Source organism: Maniola hyperantus, chromosome 17, assembly GCF_902806685.2.
Source record: "Maniola hyperantus chromosome 17, iAphHyp1.2, whole genome shotgun sequence".
Taxonomy (NCBI): domain Eukaryota; kingdom Metazoa; phylum Arthropoda; class Insecta; order Lepidoptera; family Nymphalidae; genus Maniola; species Maniola hyperantus.
In genome coordinates this window covers 10,341,348-10,363,969 of record NC_048552.1, presented here as the reverse complement: position 1 = coordinate 10,363,969, position 22,622 = coordinate 10,341,348, and the positions used below count along the sequence as shown (strand labels likewise).

Here is a 22,622-nt window from a genome sequence, read left to right as displayed (position 1 = left end):
CAAGAAGAAGAAGAAGAAGAAGAAGAAGTGATGATGTAGTCTAAGATGGAAGTGGGCTAACCTGGAAAGAGTATGGGACTGTTATCAAACCCATACCCCTTTGGTTTCTACACGGCATCGCACCGGAACGCTAAATCGCTTGGCGGTACGGCATCGCCGGTACGGTGGTAACTAGCCACAGCTAAAGCCTCCCACCAGACCAAACCTCATTAATATTTTTTTTTTTTTTTTTTTTTTTTTTTTTAAATACAATAAAACTTAAAGCTAGCCTTATCTAATTACTATATAAATCATGACCGCGTGGAATGGTGCCAAGAATACTGGCTGCATTTCCGCGCTGGACAGCCAGGCTGATCCGCTGCGCAAAAAATGAGCCAGCCCTTCTGTCACCAGTTGAGGCTATTAATCGCGGTGAAATGTCTCGTAAAAATTTTTTATCACTAAGACTCCATGGCCCCAGGGTCTCCACGGCAAACGGCACAAAAATGTAACTCTCTATAAGAGAGGCATACTTGCGCCGCTTGCCGTTAACATTAAATTAAATTATTAAATTAACATTTTATGAATGTATACTTACTTCCGCTAATTAAGGGACATCGCCCGCGGCGACTTATGTAGCGATACAGCCTTGCGTATCTTGAACGCGATTCTGATTGCGACAGTACAGTACGGGCCAGCGACATATCGATACTGTATCGCGACCTTTTTGTTGCTGTATCGCTGAAAAAAATCGCACTGGGCGATGTCCCACGTTCCAGTTAAAAAGACGTAAGTGCAAGGTGACATTATCAGCTGTAATGCCAACCAAGGTTACGTGCCGAGGTGTCAATCTGAAAACTTGGCACGTAGTTACGTAGCACGTACTAAATAGTACCTACGTGCCATGCTGTCAGATTGAGACGACCTTTAACCGAGACTATAAAATGTTGATAAAAAAAAAGCTCGCCTGTAATAGGATTATGGGTTAAATAGACAACGCGTGCGGTAATGTTAATCTTATTATAGTACTATATCGTGTAGTTCCGTAGACCGTAATAGGTACTTAACGTTTGTGTAACATAAGCCTTATAAAATCTGATGGCACATCGATCTAAAGTTAATTTTGGACTTCGTAAAAAGAGACGCTAGTAAATTCTAAAAATTATTTAATCAGTGAGTACTTATATTATATTAAAACAAAAAGTCTTGCCTTTATTTTTGTTTAGTTTTGAAAAGTATCAAGGATCTACTAACGCATAAACTAGGTATAATTCACTAAGCGATCAAGATAATCCGGAGACAACTTTGTACAAACTCTATAGAACTCACTCACTCTATAGAACTCTGTAGAATATCCTTTAAAAGATAATTTAAGATTTTAGTTTACGGTAAGGAGTTTATTTAATTACCTACGAAATACGAATTGTGCAATAACAACTGTTCATATTATTAAAATATGTTCATATTAATTTACCACTAGCTCGCATAAAGAGCCTTTCTTAACGACTATTATAGGTACCTAATTGTTAATATCATTTTCCATTAGAAAAGATGATTCGACCCATTCGAGCTCAACGTTTCGGAAAAGCGTTTTTCTTTTTTGAATGATTTCGTCATTCTGTATAACTATAGAAATATATGAGTATGGGTAGTGATTTTATATTAAAGAAGCAAACACCCCCGGCTTTGGCTCTGCGAAAGTACATATCCCGTGGGAATTTAGAAATACTTGACGTTGCCTATTCCTTGTCCACATTAAAAAAGGTACTTCTGGGCTCTGTGCAAAGTTTCAGCTTTCTACGTCGGGTTGGGCGTTGATGAGTCAGTCAACGAGTGAGTGAGGACGTTTCTTTTTTTATAAACTGTATTGATTGCCCTTACATGATTTGCAGCTGTGATGTCATAGATAAACAATAAACATGCATCATTTCTATTTTTTTTACTTAACAGTTTATGACACTTTGATTAATACATACATTTATTTGGTTATTCACCGTTACCATTTAATCGTTATCGGTGTAAGATAGCAACCGCAAGTAGGTAACAATGAACAAATAATCACACACTTTTCCCGTTACGGCCTTAATGGCTGATGATTCAAATGTAGATTACATTACACTATCCGATATCTAATATCGGTGGCGGATACCGATTCAATATCGCACAACTTAGAATCTGTAAAAATATAATGTGCAGAATTTGCTGGTACTTATTATATTTTATCTAGTGATTTGAACAGATTGCACAAGGCCGCATGACCCGGAAAAAACGCAAATATTTTTTTCAGCATTGGTCGTGCAGTAATATTACCGAGATTTTCTCGAAGCGTCCAATGCAGTGGAATCTCGCTGATGACGTCACGTGATTTTTAGTTTTGAAGAATACTTGTATGCCTCACAACTCTGGTAGGTCATCACCAGTGAACGTGCTATGTTTACGCAAAAAGTCACATTCGAGGCACATTCCAATCATTGTATGTTGTTTTAGGATGAATTTATGAATATAATATAGACAGCAATATGCGGTCAGGTAACTCGTAGGGTTGTTCAGGTAATATTGTCATGTAAAATAAAATTGTGATTTGAACTTCATTCAATCTACTACTGCTGGACATAGACCTTCTCGAGAGCCCGCGACCATAGCTATACAAGGTTCTCCGCCTTCGTCATCCACCCACTTCCCGCTACTTTCTTAGCGTGATCATTAGTACAGTCGGCTGGAGGTTGTCCCGCACTGCGCTTTCTGCTACTCGGTCTCCGCTCTAGAAAACGTTGCCCCAATAGACGTTGGTAGGATTGGTTCAGCGACAGACATGTCTGTCGGTGAACCAATCCTACCTACCTACCTTTGTCCCTCAGCGAGACACCCAACATGGCTCTCTCCATACCACGTTGAGCGACTTTGAACTTTAATTGCACTATATTTATCTATAGCGGTCCAATGAAAGAAAAATGTCTTATTATGAAGTTGGATCGTGTCGGATAGTGTAAAAATGTTTGAAAAGTACTCGTACCAATGTTTAAGATTAGTAAGTATATAAGACTGATCCATTTCACTCGGTCCATTCATATCAACACATTCTCAATAGCACATAGTGCATTTCTTTTGTAAACTACAGACTATTCTCGTACAATATGAGGCTTTGCATTGTTCTGCCTGTGGTAGTGCTGGCCGCGATAGTGGTGGAGTGTTCGCACACATTCATGGGCACCAGCGTGCACAGAGAGCTGGTCTTCCATCGCGACGTGAAGTACAGCGGGAACACGTTCAGCAAGCGTATAGAATATCTGAACTACACTTTACCAGCTACCTTTGGCGGCTATGCACGGACCATTCAGGTAATATTTTTAAATATTAATACATTTTTATTAAGGCCGATGGTGCAGACTGTTCTAGAGTGGAGACAATGTACTAGTAAGCGCAGTGTAGGACGACCTCTAGCCGGTAGAACTGATGACCTGAAGAAGGTGACGGGAAGCGGTTGGATGAGGAAGGTGGAAGATTGTGTTTGGTGGCACAATCTTCAAGACGTCATATGTGTTAATTAAGTCCAGCGGACTGATGGATTGGATTGATTAGTAATTTTTTTAATTGGTTAATGGTATGAGGATGATTTGAAATCCTAAACTCCACGCGGTGGACTATGGACGCATTATTCGCGGACTAACCAGATAAAATGTGTTAAGCGTGTTTTAATCTATTTATATAGGTAACTATTCATTTAGCATTTTATCCTCATCACCGGCCCACTACTGAGCACGGGTCTCGGCTCAGAATGAGAAGAATTTAGGCCATAATCTACCACGCTGGCCAAGTGCGGATAGGCAGATAATATATTTACCGAAATAATTAAATAATTCGACGTAATTATGACGAGCCTAAATCCCCAGCCTAAAATTAGTGAACCTGTCTGTTAATTGTTTTTCAGCTGTGTAAACGCTTAATTGACACAGCTGTAGACGTGCAAATATGCCTCCTTCCTTAGTTACACATAAATATAACAATACCTTATATTAGGAATAACATATTTTTTTTTCGTTAGTAAATAATTTTGTCCATATCTCTAAGTAGGTAGGTATAGTACCCGACAGGTCGAGATGGCAATCTGGGAGGGAACACCCCGCACACCCACACAGTCCCCGCGCGAGCGAGCGTGGGTGACGTGCGGGTGAGCGGGGCGTTCGTCCCCCTGCCTCATAGGTACTTGATTGCCATCTCAACCTATCGGGTACTATACCTACCTACTTAGAGATACTATACCGTGTAAAAACCAAAGGGGTATGGGTTTAATAAAATCTACGATAGATACCACTTCCAAGTTAGCCCGCTTCCATCTCAGCCTACATCATCACTTGCCACCAGGTGAGATTGCAGTCAAGTGCTAAGTTGTATCTCAATAATAATAATGAAACGACGTGTGACGACCTCCCTGGCGCAGTGGTGAGCGCTGTGGTCTTAATAGTGGGAGGTCCCGGGTTCGATTCCTGGCAGGGGTTTGGAATTTTATAATTTCTTAATTTCTGGTCTGGTCTGGTGGGAGGCTTCGGCCGTGGCTGGTTACCACCCTACCGGCAAAGCCGTGCCGCCAAGCGATTTAGCGTTCCGGTACGATGCTGTGTAGAAACCAAAGGGGCGCATGGGTTTATTAAAAACTGCCATACCCCTTCCAGGTTAGCCCGCTATCATCTTAGACTGCATCATCACTTACCACCAGGTGAGATTGCCGTCAAGGGCTAACTTGTATCTGAATAAAAAAAAAAATGAAACATGACGTAACACTTTCTACGTAATTTTCCTGTTTGTTTATGGCTCCAGTGCCACTGAGGTTCTGTCCTCGTATGGTAACAGAGAGATGGCTAATTTTTGGTTAAAAATAATAAAAACTGTTGAGGCGGAAACCAGCCACTATATCTCTTCTGTACAATTTTTTCGTAATCATTCCACTCGAGCATAATTCGTATACTTAGTTATTAATTAACCTCTAACCATTGTGATTGTGATTAAAATAGGGCGCGTAGGCATATGTTCAAAGGTGTGTTCAGTTTGCCAAAAATATCCTAGGTAAGTAATACTTAGTTGAAACTTTTTTGTCTGTGCAGGGTATCCTCGCCTATGACCTGAACAACAGTTCGTCAGCCAACGTGACTGCCGGCGGCCTGGGATTCCACTACGTGTCCCTTCGTATGAAGAGCGAGCGAAGGAAGGACATACGATACGATGTGTACATTTACGCTTAGGCCAAGAAAAATGTACTTGACTAGACTTAAGTACTTATAGATTAAAAGTAATGTTAATGAATAAAATTAAGTAAAATGCAAATAAATAAGTTTCATTTGTTCAATTTAGCTGTTAGCTTTAGTTTTTTAGCTTGTTTTTATATGTGGCCAGTTTTTTTTGTTTTGACTTAGAACAGTTTCAAATATAAAAAGTAAAAACACAAAAAAGAATGTCGCTGTTTAAACATAGGTAAACAGCTGATAAGCAATACAGTATACTTTGGTAGAGTCACGGACAACTTTTATCAAAAACACTACCTATTTTACAACGACGAACGAAGTAATGCGGGTAGGTATTTCCTAAAGTAAAACGTATTTTACGGCGGATAATAAAGTTGGAAATTTACTCCCAGAGACAGAGGTCGACAGGTAAGAACGTCTGCAACTTGTGTCTCATAAAATATTGTATTTCCGAAAACACTGACGCAAGACGTACGTTTTTTCTAGTTTAAATTAGCTACTTTGTTTGCGAGAAATTCTAAGCATTAGGATTTTATATTAAAAAAAAGTCTAATGGCATGACAGAAGGTTAAAGTTACGTTACGGTTACCATTAAACTTTGACCGTAACAAACGTAGAGTTGCACGAGTCAGTAATCAGTCACGCGTCCTTAGGATTAAAGGTAATTTTTTTGTGCAACCCTTATTTTATTACTCTTATTGACGGTGAAAGTTTAACCGTAACTGTAAACGCCTGTCATGCAAGTGGACCTTAGAGGAGAAAGGATAATAAATCATTAGTATGTTCCTTTATATTGAAACTACCTGATGGCCGCGACTTCGTCGGCGTGGAGTTAGGTTTTTGTAAAAATCCCGTAGGAACTCTTTGATTTTCCGGGATAAAAAGTAGCCTATGTCACTTTCCACGTCTTTATCTATACCCATGCAAAACATCACGTCAATCTGTTGCGACGTGATTGAAGGACAAACCAACAAACCAACAAACGCATCGCATTTATAATAAGGGTACTGATAGTTTATTATTATATCAAAGTTGACGTTGCAAAATACGAAGTTAAGCTTTCAGTGCCATAAAGAATCAGCCCAAAGAAACACTACCCGTGTACATTCTATATTGCCAAAGAACTATCCTTTATGAAGAACGCACATTTTTTCTTAATTTTTAATAAACATAATATTACTTTAGTCCATTAATTATAATGGAATTGGATGCAACTCGCTTGGGCACACATCTGTTAATCCTCTTATCGCAACAAAATTAATTATGGCTCGATCTCCATTAAGAAATGAATTTTCATATTTTCAATAGTTCACACCCACTTTTTACCTTGAAGCGAAGGCGCGCAGGGTTAGAAAAAAAAGAACAGACACAGCTTCTAGATAAAAGTTACCTCTACTACTTAGTTAATATTGAACTTTACCTACTTTGTTAGTAAGTATTATTACCTTTTAAATATAGATTTTAAATATAGATTAGATAGGTAGACCGAAGACGCGCTGGTCCAATGATATTGTGCGAATAGCGGGGAAAAATTGGCTTGATAGTGCCAAAGACAGAAAGAAATGGCACCACCTGGAGGAGGCCTATACCCAAGAGGGGTCCTTATCTAAGAAAGAAGAAAAACAGGAATAAATAAAATATGCTAAGATTCACTAACATACTAAAATCACACAACTCAATATCACACTCACAAAAACTCACATCCACATACACACAAGCACACACTCAGATATGAACACACACATACACACAGACACATACAGTTCATACACTCACCTATACTAATTAAAAAATACTAACAAATTACTAATAATAAGTACCTAGGTAATGTCAGATGTAAAAAGTAGATATATATATTGTTTTTAAAAAATATATGTAAATAATTTAGTTCAACATAAGGAATAATAAAGGCTTTTTTATTTTTATTTTAAATATAGATTAGAAAATTTTATTGAAAACCTTTAGTTTCGCGGAAGGCAGGTACCTATATCTGTTGTATCTATTTCCGATAGTACTTAGGTATGTATGCGAACACGCAGACCCTTCTACGCTCCGGTAGGAGTAATAGTGTTCTGTGCTCCTACGCCTTGGGAAATGGGAATGTTAATTGTGAGGAAGTGAATCCGTTTTCCTCATTTGAATAATTCTGCTGTTTGCTGTTGCTGAACAAAGCGGAAAAGCTTGTGGAATTTGTAGATCGCTTATCGAAGCTTTTTGTAAGGCTCTTCGTTTATTACTTTGTAGGTACATTTTCTTGTAGCATCGCACGCAACGCATGTAGAGGTAGTCTTTTATACTTTTATCCAAAACTAGCGGATACCCGGCGTGTGCTATACTACGCTAAATCAAAATAAAAAACCGACCAAGTGCGTGTCAGGCTCACGCAACGAGTGTTCCGTACAGTCGTATTTTTTCGACATTTTCAACCTGCGCGGACTAGGTGGAAGGCGATGACGTTTACCTAAGTACATAGGTAAGTATATCGATTATTTTAAAAAAACTTAATCATAAAACTGACTAAAGTCAGATCATTGTATTCACTTTTTTATATATATAAGACATATACCTAAATATTGTTTTTCTTTTTTTTTAAATCATGTAAAATTTTATTTCAGCCAGTCTGATCCGTTGCGCAAAAAATGAGCCAGCCCTTCTTAGGTAGATATAGATAGATATCTACCTAGAAATAGGTGAAGTACCTACTACAATATGTATATAGAACGATTTCTTAACTAATGTTTGTTATTCATTTCAGTACCCTATTTATTTAGTTGATAACGTAAGTTTTAAGAACATGAACAAACACATACCCACTTATTATATCTACTTATTTGCCTATTGCGTATTTTCGTTGCGTGTATCGAGTTCAAGAATTCTAGGTTCTACAGTGGAGACCGCGAACAAGAAAGTGTATAGGGTGCCCTCCAGCACGATAGACCGACGATATAAAGATGGTGGTAACGGGGAAGTGGCTGAGGAAGTCTGAGGACCGGGTGTGGTGGCGCCACGGAGGAGAGAAGGTGGCGCTCTTTGGGAAAGGCCTAAGTTCTGCAGAGGATGTCCGCAGGCTGAAATTATGATGACAATGATTTTTTTACTCTATCAACTTTTATTTTATTGTTATAGGTATTCTTACCTATTAGGTATACCAATAAAAACTTAGTTATACCTATAACTATAAAGGTAGGTACCTCGATTGGTACCCTATATTTTAAATTGTAAAAACTATAAAATAATGTAACGAATAAGTATCCTGTGAGTTTGTAACATATTTACTGACCTTTACAATGCAAAATAAAATAGAATACCTCAATCGGTAAAGGGGTGGACTGAAAACCGAAAGGTCGACGGTTCAAACCCCGTCCGTTGCACTATTGTCGTGCCTAGCACAAGCCTGACGCTTAGTTGGAGAGGAAAGGGGAATATTAGTCATTTAACATGGCTAATATTCTTTTTAAAAAAAACTACAATACGCTATAGGTATGTGAAGAACGAAAGGACCTACGCAGGATTATAAATAAGCAAAGCCTTCATATACTCTACATAGTATAAAATAAAGTCGCTTCCCGCTGTCTGTATGTATGAACGCGTAGATCTTTTAAACTACGCAACGGATTTTAATGCGGTTTCGACCAATAGATAGAGTGATTGAAGAGGAAGGTTTATAGGTATAGTTTAATATATGGGTTGTATTAATTTGTTGAAATATGACGATATTAGAACAAAATGTCGGAAGAAATCAAGCTTCCATCGAAAATTAAAAAATATTAGGCGCAACAAAACGAGACGGAGGCAGCGGTGGTCGTATTTATAAAAATAGTATGGAAGTATGGATTATTAATCACTCCTCACTGACACCACATTGGTATCTACATTGCATTGCACCCATCAAGCTGGGGCGGGTCGCTAGTACTTAAATAAAATATGTCGAAAACGTTGGAAGCAGAAGTCTGTTGCTGTAATCGGGAGCAATAATACGTAAGTAATCATAAGCGGTGATAGCTTATTGGTTAAGGATTTCAGTCTCCTATTCGGCAGGTCTGGGTTCGATCTAGGGCACATAAATTTAACTTTTCGGATTCTATTACTTGCTAAGTATAACGTTGAGGGAAAACATTGCGATGAAACGGAGGAAAAAAAGTAAACAACAAAAGATTGTTTAAAGACCTAGGCCCTAGATACTATACATAATTAAATAATTCGTTTGTCATCACGTCAGTCATGTTAAAGTAAAAAGTAATGATTAAATTAGTTAAAAAAAGGAAGAACACTTTATCATAAGTAGGTAACTAGGTAAGTAAACTGACTAACTTTCGTGTCCTACTTACTTATATTCACTACCTACCTGTTGGTTTGTGACGAATCTATAAAAAAGATGTGACTCATAGTCATAAATCATAATTAATCAATTGTTTACCTAGGTAAGTACTTAGATATCGGGTGATGAGCACTTTTCACAATCGTTTCAAAATAATGATCAGTTAATGTTTAATCACCTCAAGTATCATACAATTAACTTCATAAATGATAAGCATCACAAAGATTTCATGGAAATGTGCAAATAACTTCTAACAAATAACTACATAAAAAGTACAAAATACTTTACTATGTTAGTTTCAACGCCTATCAGAGAAGATTACGTTTTCTGGCCTGGGCCAGCTTTTATTATATTCACCTAGTGCTCAGACCTTTTTTGACCTAGACGGTAGACCCGCAGACTATGAAGAAGTGAAGGGCACGGATTGGCCAAACAAGACTATAACCATATTACAGTACGCGACAGAAAATAATGTACATCAACCATTAGAATGAAATTTCGGCTTTGTAGACCGTTGTCTCTGTCACTCATACCTATGTGAGGTTCTATCGGTCTTGTACTATAATCTTTCTCTCTTTTCCAAATATAGTTCAGACGTTCTATTCCGGACTGAAACAGTGCCGTTCCAATAGGTAATATCTACCAACTAATAGCTACCAACGTAGCATTTCCATTTTCCAAATCGCTAGACTATGACGCAAAAGGCCACTCGCTGATCAATCCAAAGATGTAGTGAATATGATATAAGATCTACCTACCTAGAAAACGAAACAAAAGCATTCTATACAAAAGCTTATTTATACACCATACGTCCTAAAAGCATTAAATAATAATAGCATAATGTACCTAATGAAAGATAGGCCAAGAAAGCCTAAAAACAGCATTTTGTATATAAAATACTTAATCTTAATTAAAATATCAAGTCCTTGAGGGACGTGTAATTAAAGAAAGCTTAACAAGGGTTTTAACAAAATACAGCTTGGTTAAGAAACACGCAAAAGTTTTATCTTAAATGCCGTCTAGAATCCCCAAGGGGCAGCAGAATTTAACCTTAAAATTGCTAGAACAAATGCAATAATAATAAGAGGTTCCAATAAAAGGGAATGTACAATATTACGTCTTAAGTTAGCGTCTAGCGATATAAGTATCGATCGCAAAGTTAATACAGTACCTACCATTCTATTATAATTGTCACCACAAAATCCACTAAAAATGTACCTAGTCTACACAAAGGAAACCAATAAAATAACGCATAGTCGATACAAAAGATAATAATCACCGCGATCAACTTAGATTAATAGATACCTACATGCTTCACCTTATTGCTTAATTTGTTTTATAGAGCATAATAGGTAGATGCCTAATCTATATATGTTGGTACTAATAATTTGGTTGAATCATAGATTTAACATTCTTATCAATATTATGGTGTTTGCTATAGCGTATATTGTATCATTAGAATATAGAATCTAGAAATGAATAGGAAAAATATATCTAATACAAATAATCACCATGATCAACATAAACTTATCTAGATGATAATATATTTCACCATAATCGACTTTGTAGTTGCGCGTCATTATTCTATAGGTGAGTATACCATACCGTAAGCCTGTAAGTATACTCCTATTCACTTATTTCTTAAAAATAACAGGAGAAAAATTCTGTATTAACTACAAAATTGTTTTACTGACAAATCTACACTAATATTATAAAGAGGAAAACTTTGTTTGTTTGTTTGTTTGTTTGTTTGTTTGTTTGTTTGTACTGAATAGGCTCAAAAACTACTGGACCGATTTTAAAAATTCTTTCACCATTCGAAAGCTACATTATCCACGAGTAACATAGGCTATATTTTATTTTGGAAAAAAATAGGGTTCCGTAAGATATTTGGGTTTTTCGGACACAAGGTGTAAAAAATCAACCAGAAAAGTTACTTATTTTGCGTACGCTGCCTAAACTATAAAAGATAGAACCATAAAATGTTCTAATTAATTGTAGATCTTATAAATATCTACAAAAAAGTCCGCGACACACTATACCCATCTATGTCGAGTGAGGCACAGCAACCATTTTTTTATTTAAAAATCTTGAATTTTTTTTGGACTACATTTAAACGCGTTTATTTTACTCATGCTATTAATCCTTATCAAAATAAATGATTTCATCACTAAGAACAGTTTATGGAGATAATATTTGGTCTTTGAATGATTAAAATTGGACGTTTGGTTTTGAAGTTATGGCGAAATTAAAATATTACGATTTCTGCTGCACGGCCCGTTGTATTATATAAAGAGGTAATGTCGTTAAGTTTGTTTGTAGGGGGTAATCTTTAGAACTACTGAACCGATTTTAAAAATTCTTTCACCAGTAGAAAGCTACATTATTCCTGAGTGACATAGGCTATACGGGATCTTTAAAAACCTAAATCTACGCGGGCGAAGCCGCGGGGATCAGCTAGTCTTTATATAAAAGGAAAAGATGACTGACTGACTTATCTACGCCCAGCTCAAGCAACTGGACGGATCGAGCTGAAACCTGGCATGCAGATAGCTACTACGACGCAGACATCCGCTAAAAGATGATTTTTGCAAATTTAACTGCTAAGGGGGCAAAATAGGGGTTTGAAATTTTTGTAGTCCACGCCGACGAAGCTGCGGATATAAGCTAGTCACCGATATACTCGTAAGATTCTTAAGATGGGTTTTGGTATGGTGAGTTTTGCTTATACTTACCGGATTCGATTGGTGCGATGTCCGGTCCATCGCGAGGCGACAGGATCTTCATGGTGATCGCTCCTGGTAGAACGCTACTTGAGACCGACACCTTGAAGCTTTACTTCAAACGAGAACCAAAGAAACCGTGTATTTCTGTATTAAAACGCGGAAATCGTATCACCCAACAGGCTGTTGTCCCTACTGCACTATCGATTATATTAGGAGGGTAGTCGCGCAGGCGTTTTGGGGATTTCAACGCACATGCGCAGATCCATGCTACGACGGAAAGACGTCATTTGACAGTTGACAGCAGTAACGTACTTCCTTTGTTAGCAAGATACCTGAAACCTTTGAATGGGGCTCTGTTTTCCATGCCCATTCATCTAGCATTCATACAAGTTTCCTCCGAGGGGTAACTGTACTTTGTTGTTGCTCTATAGTGGCTCTATAACGGATTCTATTTTAATTTTTAATACGTTTTTCTTTCAAAGTACACCATAAAAATTAAAAAAAAACTCATATCGTAATTATTTAAATAGATTTCACTCATTGTACACACATTTTAATTATTTGATTTAATCTATTCTATGATGGGAAAATCAAACCCGAATATAACAATAGTTGTTATAAATTATTTTATTGAAAATCGTAAATAAATTTACATATTATTTAATATGATATTAATAAATATTACACCACGAGTACATAAAGTAGTTCGCGTAGCGACGACGGAAGCGCTTTCTTTATCAGGTGAATGTTGGGATGTGAATGTGTGTCTAGTAGCCAGCCAGCTCGGCGAAGGTGGAGTCCATCTCGTCGGCCAAGCTCTTGTACCGGTCCTTGTTGATGCCCAACTCGTCTGTGTAACACAAGCATCATTAGTAGGTACCATTCGTATATAAAATAGATGCAATTACTACTGCTAAAGCATATTATATTATCCTCGGACTGCTGTTTGGCCAACGACACACTGCTTCAGCCTAATATATTTACATCTTCAAGAGTAATGATACACAATGATAAAGATCATAGAGGTTTTGTTTTCAGTGGGTTTACCAATTTCAACCGTATGTCAAATGGAGTAAAGGTGAGTTTAAATTTTATTGTTATCAGAAACACACCGAGTGTTTCTGACAGTCTCCGTCTGTTTGCTGGTTTGCGACGAGTAACAAAACATAAAAACAATCGCCATGCTCTGGTCTAACTTTTGCACATAAGCATAATTGAAACTGCTGAAAATTTCCGACACGATGATTCACAGACCCCTAATAAAAATCAAAAACACAACAAATAAAGTAAATTAAGATGAAACATTAATAATTTGGTTAAGTAAACAATATTTTTTAAAAGATAATATAATTATAGCACAAGCAAGGTAGGAGCTTTAACAATACTTTTTTTAAAGATTAAAGAGTTTAAATAGTACAAAATACCTTGAAAGCATTGATCCACGACGGTAGCAGCAAAGCGAAAGACATATTAATCACAACACAGAAAGCTGGGCTGAGGGCTCAACTACGATTTCTAAAGGATTGCTTAAAATGCTATATAAATGATATAAGAATAAATGGCGATTTTATTAGCCCCTGTTACCTAAAAGGTATGGCTTCACACTTTTCGAATAACTTCTCTTACAAAATTTTGGTAACGATAACGAAACCGTGAGTGAAGTTATTGTGAGGCACATAACTAAGGTTGTTATTGTCAATCCTCTAAATATCGATGATAAGGTTAGTTAGTGAGAAATTACAATTATAAGCGATCCTAAATAAAATGAGTCAAAAGATGAAGGTTGGTTGGAACATGAACAAATAACTGATATTAAATCCGGAGATTAAATGGGCAGTAGTTAGGTAAGTTCGGAAATTAATGGCAATGCAATTTAGGTTGGTACGGATTCGTTGGGACGGTATCGACTTAAACTAAATGTAAGGAATCGATTAGTATCCGGTAAGCTCAGCGAATGTGCTGTCCAAGTCATCGCATATCGCCTTGTATTTCTCCTTGTCGTTGAACAATGTGTCTGAAAATGGTGTTATTGTAGATTAGTTTTTAACGCACCTGAAACTTTGATAGAAAAGCATGAAACAATTAATTAGAATGTTTTTATTAATTAAAAAGCTTCGTCATTTTTCGGGAGAAGCTTTAGCGTTCCCTTGGTTTAATAATTGTTAGGGTTACAGATTTAAATAAATTTGAAAAAAATTAGAATAAGTCAAAAGTAAAGAGAAAGTATTTTTGAGACTGCTTAGCTCTGAGTGTAACTTTAATTTTTCAAGTTAAGTTTGCGTAAATCTCCCAAAATCGAGCTATACAGGAGATATCAAATCACGACGTTTTTCCTTCTATTCCTGAACATACTCAATTACTTGAATAACAGATTTACGTACAGTTAACGATATGATAAAGTACCACTAGAGCCAAAAGAAATATTCTCGTAAAACAAATTTATTTTGCAAAAAAGAGAGAAATTCAAGAATATCCCGCTTGTTAAGGCATAGAAAACTTTTATCCTATTTATGGTTAGTGTTTCAAGGTTACCTTCGAGCCTGTCGACCTCCTTTTGCAGTTTCTTGACAGTCTTCTCGGCGTACTCAGCGCGAGCCTCGGCCTCCTTCAATTTGACAGTGAGGGTCTTCAGCTGCTTTTTGAATTCTTCTACACGCTGGTTGGCCTTTTCTTCGGATACTTCCAAAGATTTAAGGGAGTTACCTACGACCTATGGGACAAGAAGCACCTAGTTTAATATATGTATAGCCCAAATCGGGAAATCGATATTATTTCTATGAAAATGTTATAGGTTCATTCTTTTCTCTTGTATTCTATGTTATGTATCTGGCTAAACAAATAGTTTAAAAGTTTACCTAATATTTGTCCAACTAAACTTACTTTCAATTCTTCCTCAAGTTCTGAGATCTTGGCATCACCAGACTTGACACGGTCCTCTGCTACTTCAAGTTCGTCTTCAACGAAGGCCAGCTTACGTGAAACCTGTGTTTGTTACAATACGGTAAGTAAAAGCAAAATATTTTAACATTCCCAAATTTCAGATTTATAAAAACATGTTGATAATTTTAGATAAACCTGTCTTCTGATATCATCATCTTCATCGACATGACTGATAGACATTCACAACAGGACATATCTCTCTCATACCCTCTATTGCAATGATTGCAACAAAATTAGGTATGCTGCGTGTGTCCAATGGTTCCCCAGCGACTTCAATTAGTGGAGGATCGCTTAACGTTACTTCAAAATACACTTTTTCAAGGTTTCTAGGCCTGAATTTCCTATGTACTGCTTCGCCTAACGTCTTTTCAGAAGATGACACATGTTACTTACTTCATCAGACTTGCCGTCAGCATCTTCAGCGAGGAGACGGGCTTCCTTTAATTGGTTTGTGAGTTGGTCCATACGCTCCTCGTCTTGCTGTGACCTGTTCTCCAATACTTTGCACATACTGAAATAGATAAAAATCCATTATTGACAAAACTGAAAATATGAATTATACCTACTAGATTTGAAATACATAGAGGTTGTAAAACCCAAATTGAATAACTTGATATTTCGAAATTAAAACCACTCTGCATAATTCGTATCCCTGCAGGGTACACGCAAAATGAGGCAATTTTCTTTAGGGTTTTCTTTTGCGTGCCCTGAGCCTTGAGATGCAGATTGAAATGATTTAATCTGGCATCCTCGGAGCCCGTCCAGGAATTAACGCCATGTACTACTGTTATCTTTTTGTCATACTTAGCCTCAATAAAAATATTTCGTTTACAGCAGCTATCTCCTGCTCTCGGATCCAAATTTTTATTGGCTCAATCCCAGCAATGTTTTTTTATGGTATTTTATTACTATTAAACCTAGATATGTGTTCTGCTTTAATTGTTCTTGTAAATATTATCTACTTTTATCTTCTAGCCAGGTGCGTTCCAACTAAATATATTTAAAAAAAACTTGCGATTTTCCAACATCGCTTTCCTTGAAGCATTGCAATCAAACGCAAGTTCATCTTGTTTACATAAAATAACTATAATAGAAATAGAACTAGAATATAAATAGAAACATTTTTACTCAAATAAACTTGTGATTTAAATCGTCAAAAGAATCTACCACTGCTTAAAGCGTGCTTGCCTAGTACCTACCAGTAGTTCTCACCAGTGCCCTGTTAAGCCTTTACTGTTGGACTGCACCCGACTTCTCCCTTAAACTGCTATACCTTCCTATTGTAGATAAGCTTACCTAGCTTCATCAATAACGGTTTTCATCGGGCACTGTAGTCAACCACAAAACCTATCATATATGTAAAAAATCTGCTTACCGGTTGTTCTCGTCAGCGGCCTGTTGAGCCTCGAGCAGTTTCTGTTGGGCGGTGCCCGACCTCTCCTCAGACTTCTCGAGATCCTCCTCAATCTGCTGCACCTTCCTGTTTTGTGAGGCCACCTCCGCCTCAGTAGCGGCCAGCTGCTTCTCCTTCTCCTCTAAGTCTTTGTTGGCTTGCTCGAGCTTGTTCTTGTTTAGGACAAGATCTTCTTCTACTTGGGCAAGTTTCTTCTGGAGTTCACGGACTTCCTCGTTCACCTGGAATATGAAACGTCAGAATGGTTTTAATTACTGTACCCTGAGTGTAAGATTTTATAGTTAAAATCGTAACACCCGGGTTCTCTATGTATATTTACGGTGTGGGGTCTAAACAGAAGAACTGCATTTGGACTGCACAATGATTGCATCAAAACTGCAATTTTGCAGTCCAAATGTAGACCAGCTGCTGTCTTGTTTTAATGTCATTTATTTATATTGTTAGGATGATAAGAAATAATTTAATAAAGTCATTTTGATCACAGATCACATAAAGTGCATCAATGTCTTTTTTGTGCTGCCTCTGAGATTTTAACTCTTTATAATTTCTAGCCCGTGCTTTTAATGCACCTTGTGCGACTTTTTAAAACGTTCAAGTAGTTCTCACCTTTTCGGCACGGAGGTTGGCATCCCTGGCCTGCTGTTCGCAGGTATCTGCCTTGTCCATGGCATTGTCCTTCTCCAGCTTCATCGCCTGCATTTTCTTTTTGATTGCGTCCATGGTGGCGGCTTTTTGTTTCTACGGTCCGGTTGAAAATATACGCCAGCTACTGGCCTGTAAAGTGAAGAGTAAAAATAATAAATCTCTATGTTACTTATAACTGGATCCACACTAAGCGCGGCAGCCTTGTGAGGTATTACTCTGGACGGGCCTCGTCCGAAATAAAAGCGCATCCTTCGATTGAAGCAGCGCAGCGGCATCCAACAGCGCTGCCCTCAAAGGAGCAGCGCTGCGAGATATTATAATATGCACGACAAAGTGGCCAGTCTGTATGCGCATTTTTCGAGCCAAAAGCGCATCCCTTGGTGAAGTCAGCGCAGTGGTGCCAATTCTCCCAAGGCTACTGCACTTTAGTGGGGACCTTGCTATAAAAATCCATACTAATATCATAAATGCGTAAGTGTGTCTGTCTGCTAGCTTTTCACGGCCCAACGGTTTGACCGATTTTGATGAAATTACAGAGATGATACAGAGGGAGCTTTTATACCGGGGAAGGACATAGGCTAAGTACTTTTTATCCCAGAAAATCAGAGAGTTCCCACGGGATTTTTAAATAACCTAAATCCACGCGGACGAAGTCGGGGGCATCATCTAGTATCAATATACGTATGTGTCTCACAGAGTGTTTCACCGGGTTTCAGTGCATGAATTTTTATTTCAGCGATAGAATAGAATAGAATAGAAATATTTTTATTCAAATGAACTTTTACAAGTACTTTGAATCATCAAATGAATCTACCACCTATACTTATGATAAGTATATTATGAGTTCAATCAGAGGCATATGTAACTCTATCGTAATTCTTATACTATTTTTTATGCAAGTGACGCGCAACCTGGGTAGAACTGTGACCTAGGTGCGGACCAGCACAAACAAAAACTTGGGCATGATATGGTTTGGCTATAGGTATGTGAAATACAGCACAGGTCTTCAGCCAGTGATGAAGCTATAAGCACTGTTCTTAACATTTAAATGAGACTGAAACTAAGACTAGCTACGTAGAGCGCACTATCTTGACTCTTGACCAAAGATGCGGTATTACCATTGATTTGAAGGTACTTAGCTATATTGTGTGAAGTACTAATCGGCAAAACTAATGCTCGACGCATTGACTTATATTTTTGACTCTCATTTATTTATTTTTCTCATTTTAATCATATTTTTAAAAAAAACAACAAACAATAAAATAACAGAAGCAACAAAAAAAAATTAAAGTAAAGTAACAGAAAATCAAATAACAGGAACAACAAAAAATAAAATAAAATAAAATAAAATAAACAACAGAATATAAAGTAACAGAAACAACAAACGATAGAATAACAGAAACAACAGAAATTAAAATAACAATTATATTATTATTATTATTATATTGCATAAATGTTTATTACGCACCAATGCGACCTCAGCTCAGTGACGTCTGGATTTCAAACGCGAGCAGAGATGGCGCTGATTTATTTGGTTTCTAAACCGTGGCCATATCTTGTCATATCGCTTGACCATATCTTGTCATTTATATCGATGGCTGGACGTGCATTCGATTCTAGGTTAAATCAAGATTTGTGTAGTAGCACTTAACGTAGCTTAGGTAGAAGCGATGAAAACTGATGTTCGCGCATATTTTAATACAGGTTTTTAACGTTATTTTTAACGCAAAAAACGCATAGAACACGTATATTCGAGCAATTTAATTCGGCATCAGTACCTAGCCAGTAGCCTCTTGGCCCACTGCCAGATTATCAGATGCACTGTGTAGGACAGTTAACCAGACCGCTTAATGTCCCTTAAATTAACCGGTAACCTATATTCATTGAACTTTGTTTCTGTGTAATCGTGTTGTAGGTTAACGATCATTTTTATAATTTCGACTCATAACACTGCAATTTTTTTTTAATTTTTAAGGCTTAGGCTTACGTATCTCTTTCATAATTTTGTCTCGTTTAGATTATACTTACCTATTCAATTCCTTATAGACTGCAACAGTGTATAGAAACATTTTCCGACCGAGCATGTTTGTTCGCTATGATAAGTAATAAATTAATGTTTTCGATTTTCATTTACTAGCTAAGGACCTATCGCGTGAACGAACGCTCTCTCAGTTCAAGTCACGAAGAAACGCAAGAAAAACACAAAAAAAGGATATTTGCTGTGAAAACTGGTTTAAAGACTGAAATTATGGACTAAAATAGATAAAAAAATTGATCCCGTATCCCGAAGATATAATGTTTTTCGAGATAAGATCTTTCTTATTTGTTAAACCGGAGTAATTAGCCATAAATAAGCTTATTTATGTAAATATTTGTTCAGTCGTTTCAGCGTGAAGCGTGCACAGACAGACAGATAGGCTGGCAGATAATCAAGAATTCTAAAATAAAATGTTTGTTTGTATCGATAATAATGCTTCCTTATCCTTATCCAATAAAAAATTTCAAAGTATAACTTATATGTAACAGATATCGTATTTATTTGAGTAGATTTGTAGGGGTTATTGAAATATGGAGTGTATGTAATACTGAATGGATGAACAAGCGTCACACTGATAATATCAAATTTAACTGTCGTGGAAAAGTGCAACGAACTATGAAAATAAAGGTGTCATATTGATGATGATCCATCATATTATGTGGATCGTAACAATCGATCCGTGGTAGTCTTGTTGCACTATGACTCTAGGTACACCCGGATGCCACGACCTATGTAGGTGTAACGTAAAACTTATTAAGAAATCCATTGGGAAGTTTACGTCTGGAAAATGCGAAGATATCGGGCGGTGCCGCATGACGCGATTATATTTTTGGCTGGCTGTCAAGTGTTACCGATATTGTTAACCGAAATAAGCATTCCGACGGGAACAGCTGTTGAACGTCCCCGGAATTTATTCCTGTAGAAATTCCTCACACTGACTTAATATATCACCGCGTCTTTATCAGTGGAACTAGCTTACGCCCGTGATTTATCCGCGTGGATTTAGGATTTTGCAAATCCCATTCGAATTTTGAAGATCTTTTTATTAGTGGAGGTAGCTACGTTATAGATACACTTACATAAACATCATTCGATTTGTAGACTAACCTATCGTCCGGTACCAGATTATAATAATTATAATATGGTTATTACCTAATAAATTTTAATGTAAAAATTCATTTATTTGTCTTAAAATTTATATAAACTAAGTACAACTTCTAGACCTTATCGATTTCTTTGTTTTTCCTTATTATTAGTAAGTACCTACTACCTTTATACCTAGGCACAGAATATATAATAATGCTAATGTAACCTAGGTCAGTTTGAAAAAGTTAGGTTCATTCTTTGCTTGGGACATTTATCACATTGTATATACCTATGTCTATCACTCTCAATGAGTCTATAAATGTAAGTAATTTTAAGGATTTATTAGTAGGTAAAACAAGGAACCCTTTAATATCGTTCGGTCCATTTGTTCGTCTGTCTGTCTGTCAGACCATGTGTCATAGTTATTTTTATCACAAACGAATAGCGCTGTTAAGTAAACATTTTGCACAGTTGCAGAAACTTGTTACCGCTACATACTACATAGATACATCATTCAGATTTTGAAAAAAAAATCTACTAGATTATTTCCTGAACATGAAAAGTGAATGAAAAAATTTTTGACGAGCCCGCTCGAGTCTTTTCGATAAACAGATATTTTAAATTCATTAAAAGATTCCTTAAACAGTTTTCGAAAAAACACCATTTACGAAATAATAAGGCCCATAATAGCAGTTTTACGCGAGTTGAATATCCAAGTTTTATATAGGTAATTACTTATTCAAAAAAAATTAGGTAAATTTTAGAATATCAGCAAATTAAAGTATCGATATTAGCTAAAGTAACAATATTATAAATGTGAAAGAGTGTTTGTTTGTTGGTTTATTGGTTTGTCTTTCAATCAAGTCACAACAGATCGACGTACCTAATTATTTGTCCGACTATTGTAAATCCAATTAGTCGACTGAAAAATGTAAGTCCCTATAGTTGGAATTGGAACTAACTGTAGGTCAGTTTGGTCCTATATAGTGAGAAAAAGAATTTACATCAAAATTATTAAACTTGTTTATTTTTCATTTTGACTTACGGTAAAACAGTTTTTTTAAAACATGTTTATCACGACCCTCAGCAATGATGAATACATTGCAGAAAGCGAAAGACGGAACCCCATCTAATGTTATTGTGACACACACTTGATCAATTTTTTATTAAATAGGTACAGTTTATCAAACATATTTGACGTCATGCCAAAATTTTTTGGACATGTTTCACTGACCCCTACGAATAAATTAGTAAAGGTTGCTTCCGTCTCAAAATATTCATGAACCTTGACTCCTTTAGTCTCTAAATTATTATTAAAAAATCATCAAATAGACTAAAAGATAACTTGATAAACAATGACACAAAGTAAAAACCAGTCCAAGTTTTAAAGCGTAAATATCCCATCGTTACTAGAACAATAAATTAAGTTCCTATATTTTACACGACTCCATTTCGATTAAATTCTTATCTCTTTTAAAATCCATAAAATCCTAAATAAATATGTAGGGATAGATGGAATGTTTTATGAGGGTATAGTGTGACATATCATCATTAATTTCATCGCTAAATGCGGCCCGAGAAACGAGACACCTGGCCGGACGGCGCAGGCGTCCTAATTCGACGATAATCGGGCCACGTCTGCGTATAAATAAAAATTGTGGCAGTTTCCACATAATCGCTAAATAAATACCGATACCGACCGGCCGCAAATAGGCCGGGAGCAAACGCTATTTTCTATTTTCAGCGCACTGAAACCCGAGTCACTCCAAGCGCCGACGGTGAGGATGCACCACTCCATTTCACGTTTAAACTTAAGTTAACGCAACACTCAACGGTTAAGCTTGGATAGCCACTGCACTGCACTTTCACCGTCACTAGCTGGGGCAGGGTCCGGTGCCGTGGGTATCCAGGCTCTCAGCAGCACTCACCTAACGAGCTGTTCACACGGCGGAGCGACAGGCACTAAGCCGCGCGCCCGCCCTGCGCTCGCGCCGCCCGCCCGCACTATTTTCGGTGCCAAAAATCCAGAATTCCGATCCGCCATCGCAATCGCGACGCGCTCTCACTCCCACATCGATAGCCCCTGTTTCCACGCCTTTATGAATGTTAAACCATTGTTTAGGTCTACCTTCGTCGTCATAAACCCATCGCCGGCCTACTACTGAGCTCAGGTCACCTTCCTGAATGAGAAGGCTTTAAGCCATAGTCCACCACGCTGGCCAAGCACTGATTGGCAAAC

The 22,622-nt window shown here is 37.1% G+C and overlaps 3 protein-coding genes across 6 annotated transcripts in view; 1 reads left to right on the top strand and 2 right to left on the bottom strand.

The window, feature by feature from the left end:
- Nucleotides 1-12,477, bottom strand: part of Syt4 (Synaptotagmin 4) — a 33,845-nt gene extending 21,368 nt beyond the window's left edge. The window contains exon 1 of the mRNA XM_034977280.2: nucleotides 12,270-12,477. Coding sequence (XP_034833171.1) covers nucleotides 12,270-12,321 — 52 coding nt within the window. The 5' untranslated portion in view covers nucleotides 12,322-12,477. The remainder of the gene's footprint in view (nucleotides 1-12,269) is intronic.
- On the top strand, nucleotides 3,023-5,305 carry LOC117989885 (uncharacterized). Its single transcript, XM_034977281.2, has 2 exons — nucleotides 3,023-3,317; nucleotides 5,079-5,305. Exons 1-2 carry the CDS (start codon nucleotides 3,114-3,116, stop codon nucleotides 5,214-5,216), a joined length of 342 nt encoding a protein of 113 aa, XP_034833172.1. The 5' UTR covers nucleotides 3,023-3,113; the 3' UTR covers nucleotides 5,217-5,305.
- A 386-nt stretch (nucleotides 12,478-12,863) lies between the features above and the next one.
- Tm2 (tropomyosin 2) overlaps nucleotides 12,864-22,622 on the bottom strand; it is a 31,197-nt gene continuing 21,438 nt past the window's right edge. Inside the window, exons 1-8 of one of the 4 annotated variants that reach the window (XR_004674688.2) lie at nucleotides 22,312-22,397; nucleotides 17,221-17,388; nucleotides 16,576-16,835; nucleotides 15,594-15,711; nucleotides 15,141-15,242; nucleotides 14,793-14,970; nucleotides 13,685-14,274; nucleotides 12,864-13,110 (exon numbers count right to left, since the gene is read on the bottom strand). Coding sequence is in view for 1 of the 4 variants with exons in the window: in XM_034977465.2 (XP_034833356.1) it covers nucleotides 13,028-13,110; nucleotides 14,793-14,970; nucleotides 15,141-15,242; nucleotides 15,594-15,711; nucleotides 16,576-16,835; nucleotides 17,221-17,334 (855 nt within the window). In the remaining 3 variants the exon portion in view is untranslated. Of the gene's footprint in view, nucleotides 13,111-13,684; nucleotides 14,275-14,792; nucleotides 14,971-15,140; nucleotides 15,243-15,593; nucleotides 15,712-16,575; nucleotides 16,836-17,220; nucleotides 17,391-22,216; nucleotides 22,276-22,311; nucleotides 22,398-22,622 lie in introns of those variants that run through there. The other 3 variants (XR_004674690.2, XR_011237745.1, XM_034977465.2) reach the window with 3 other exon arrangements.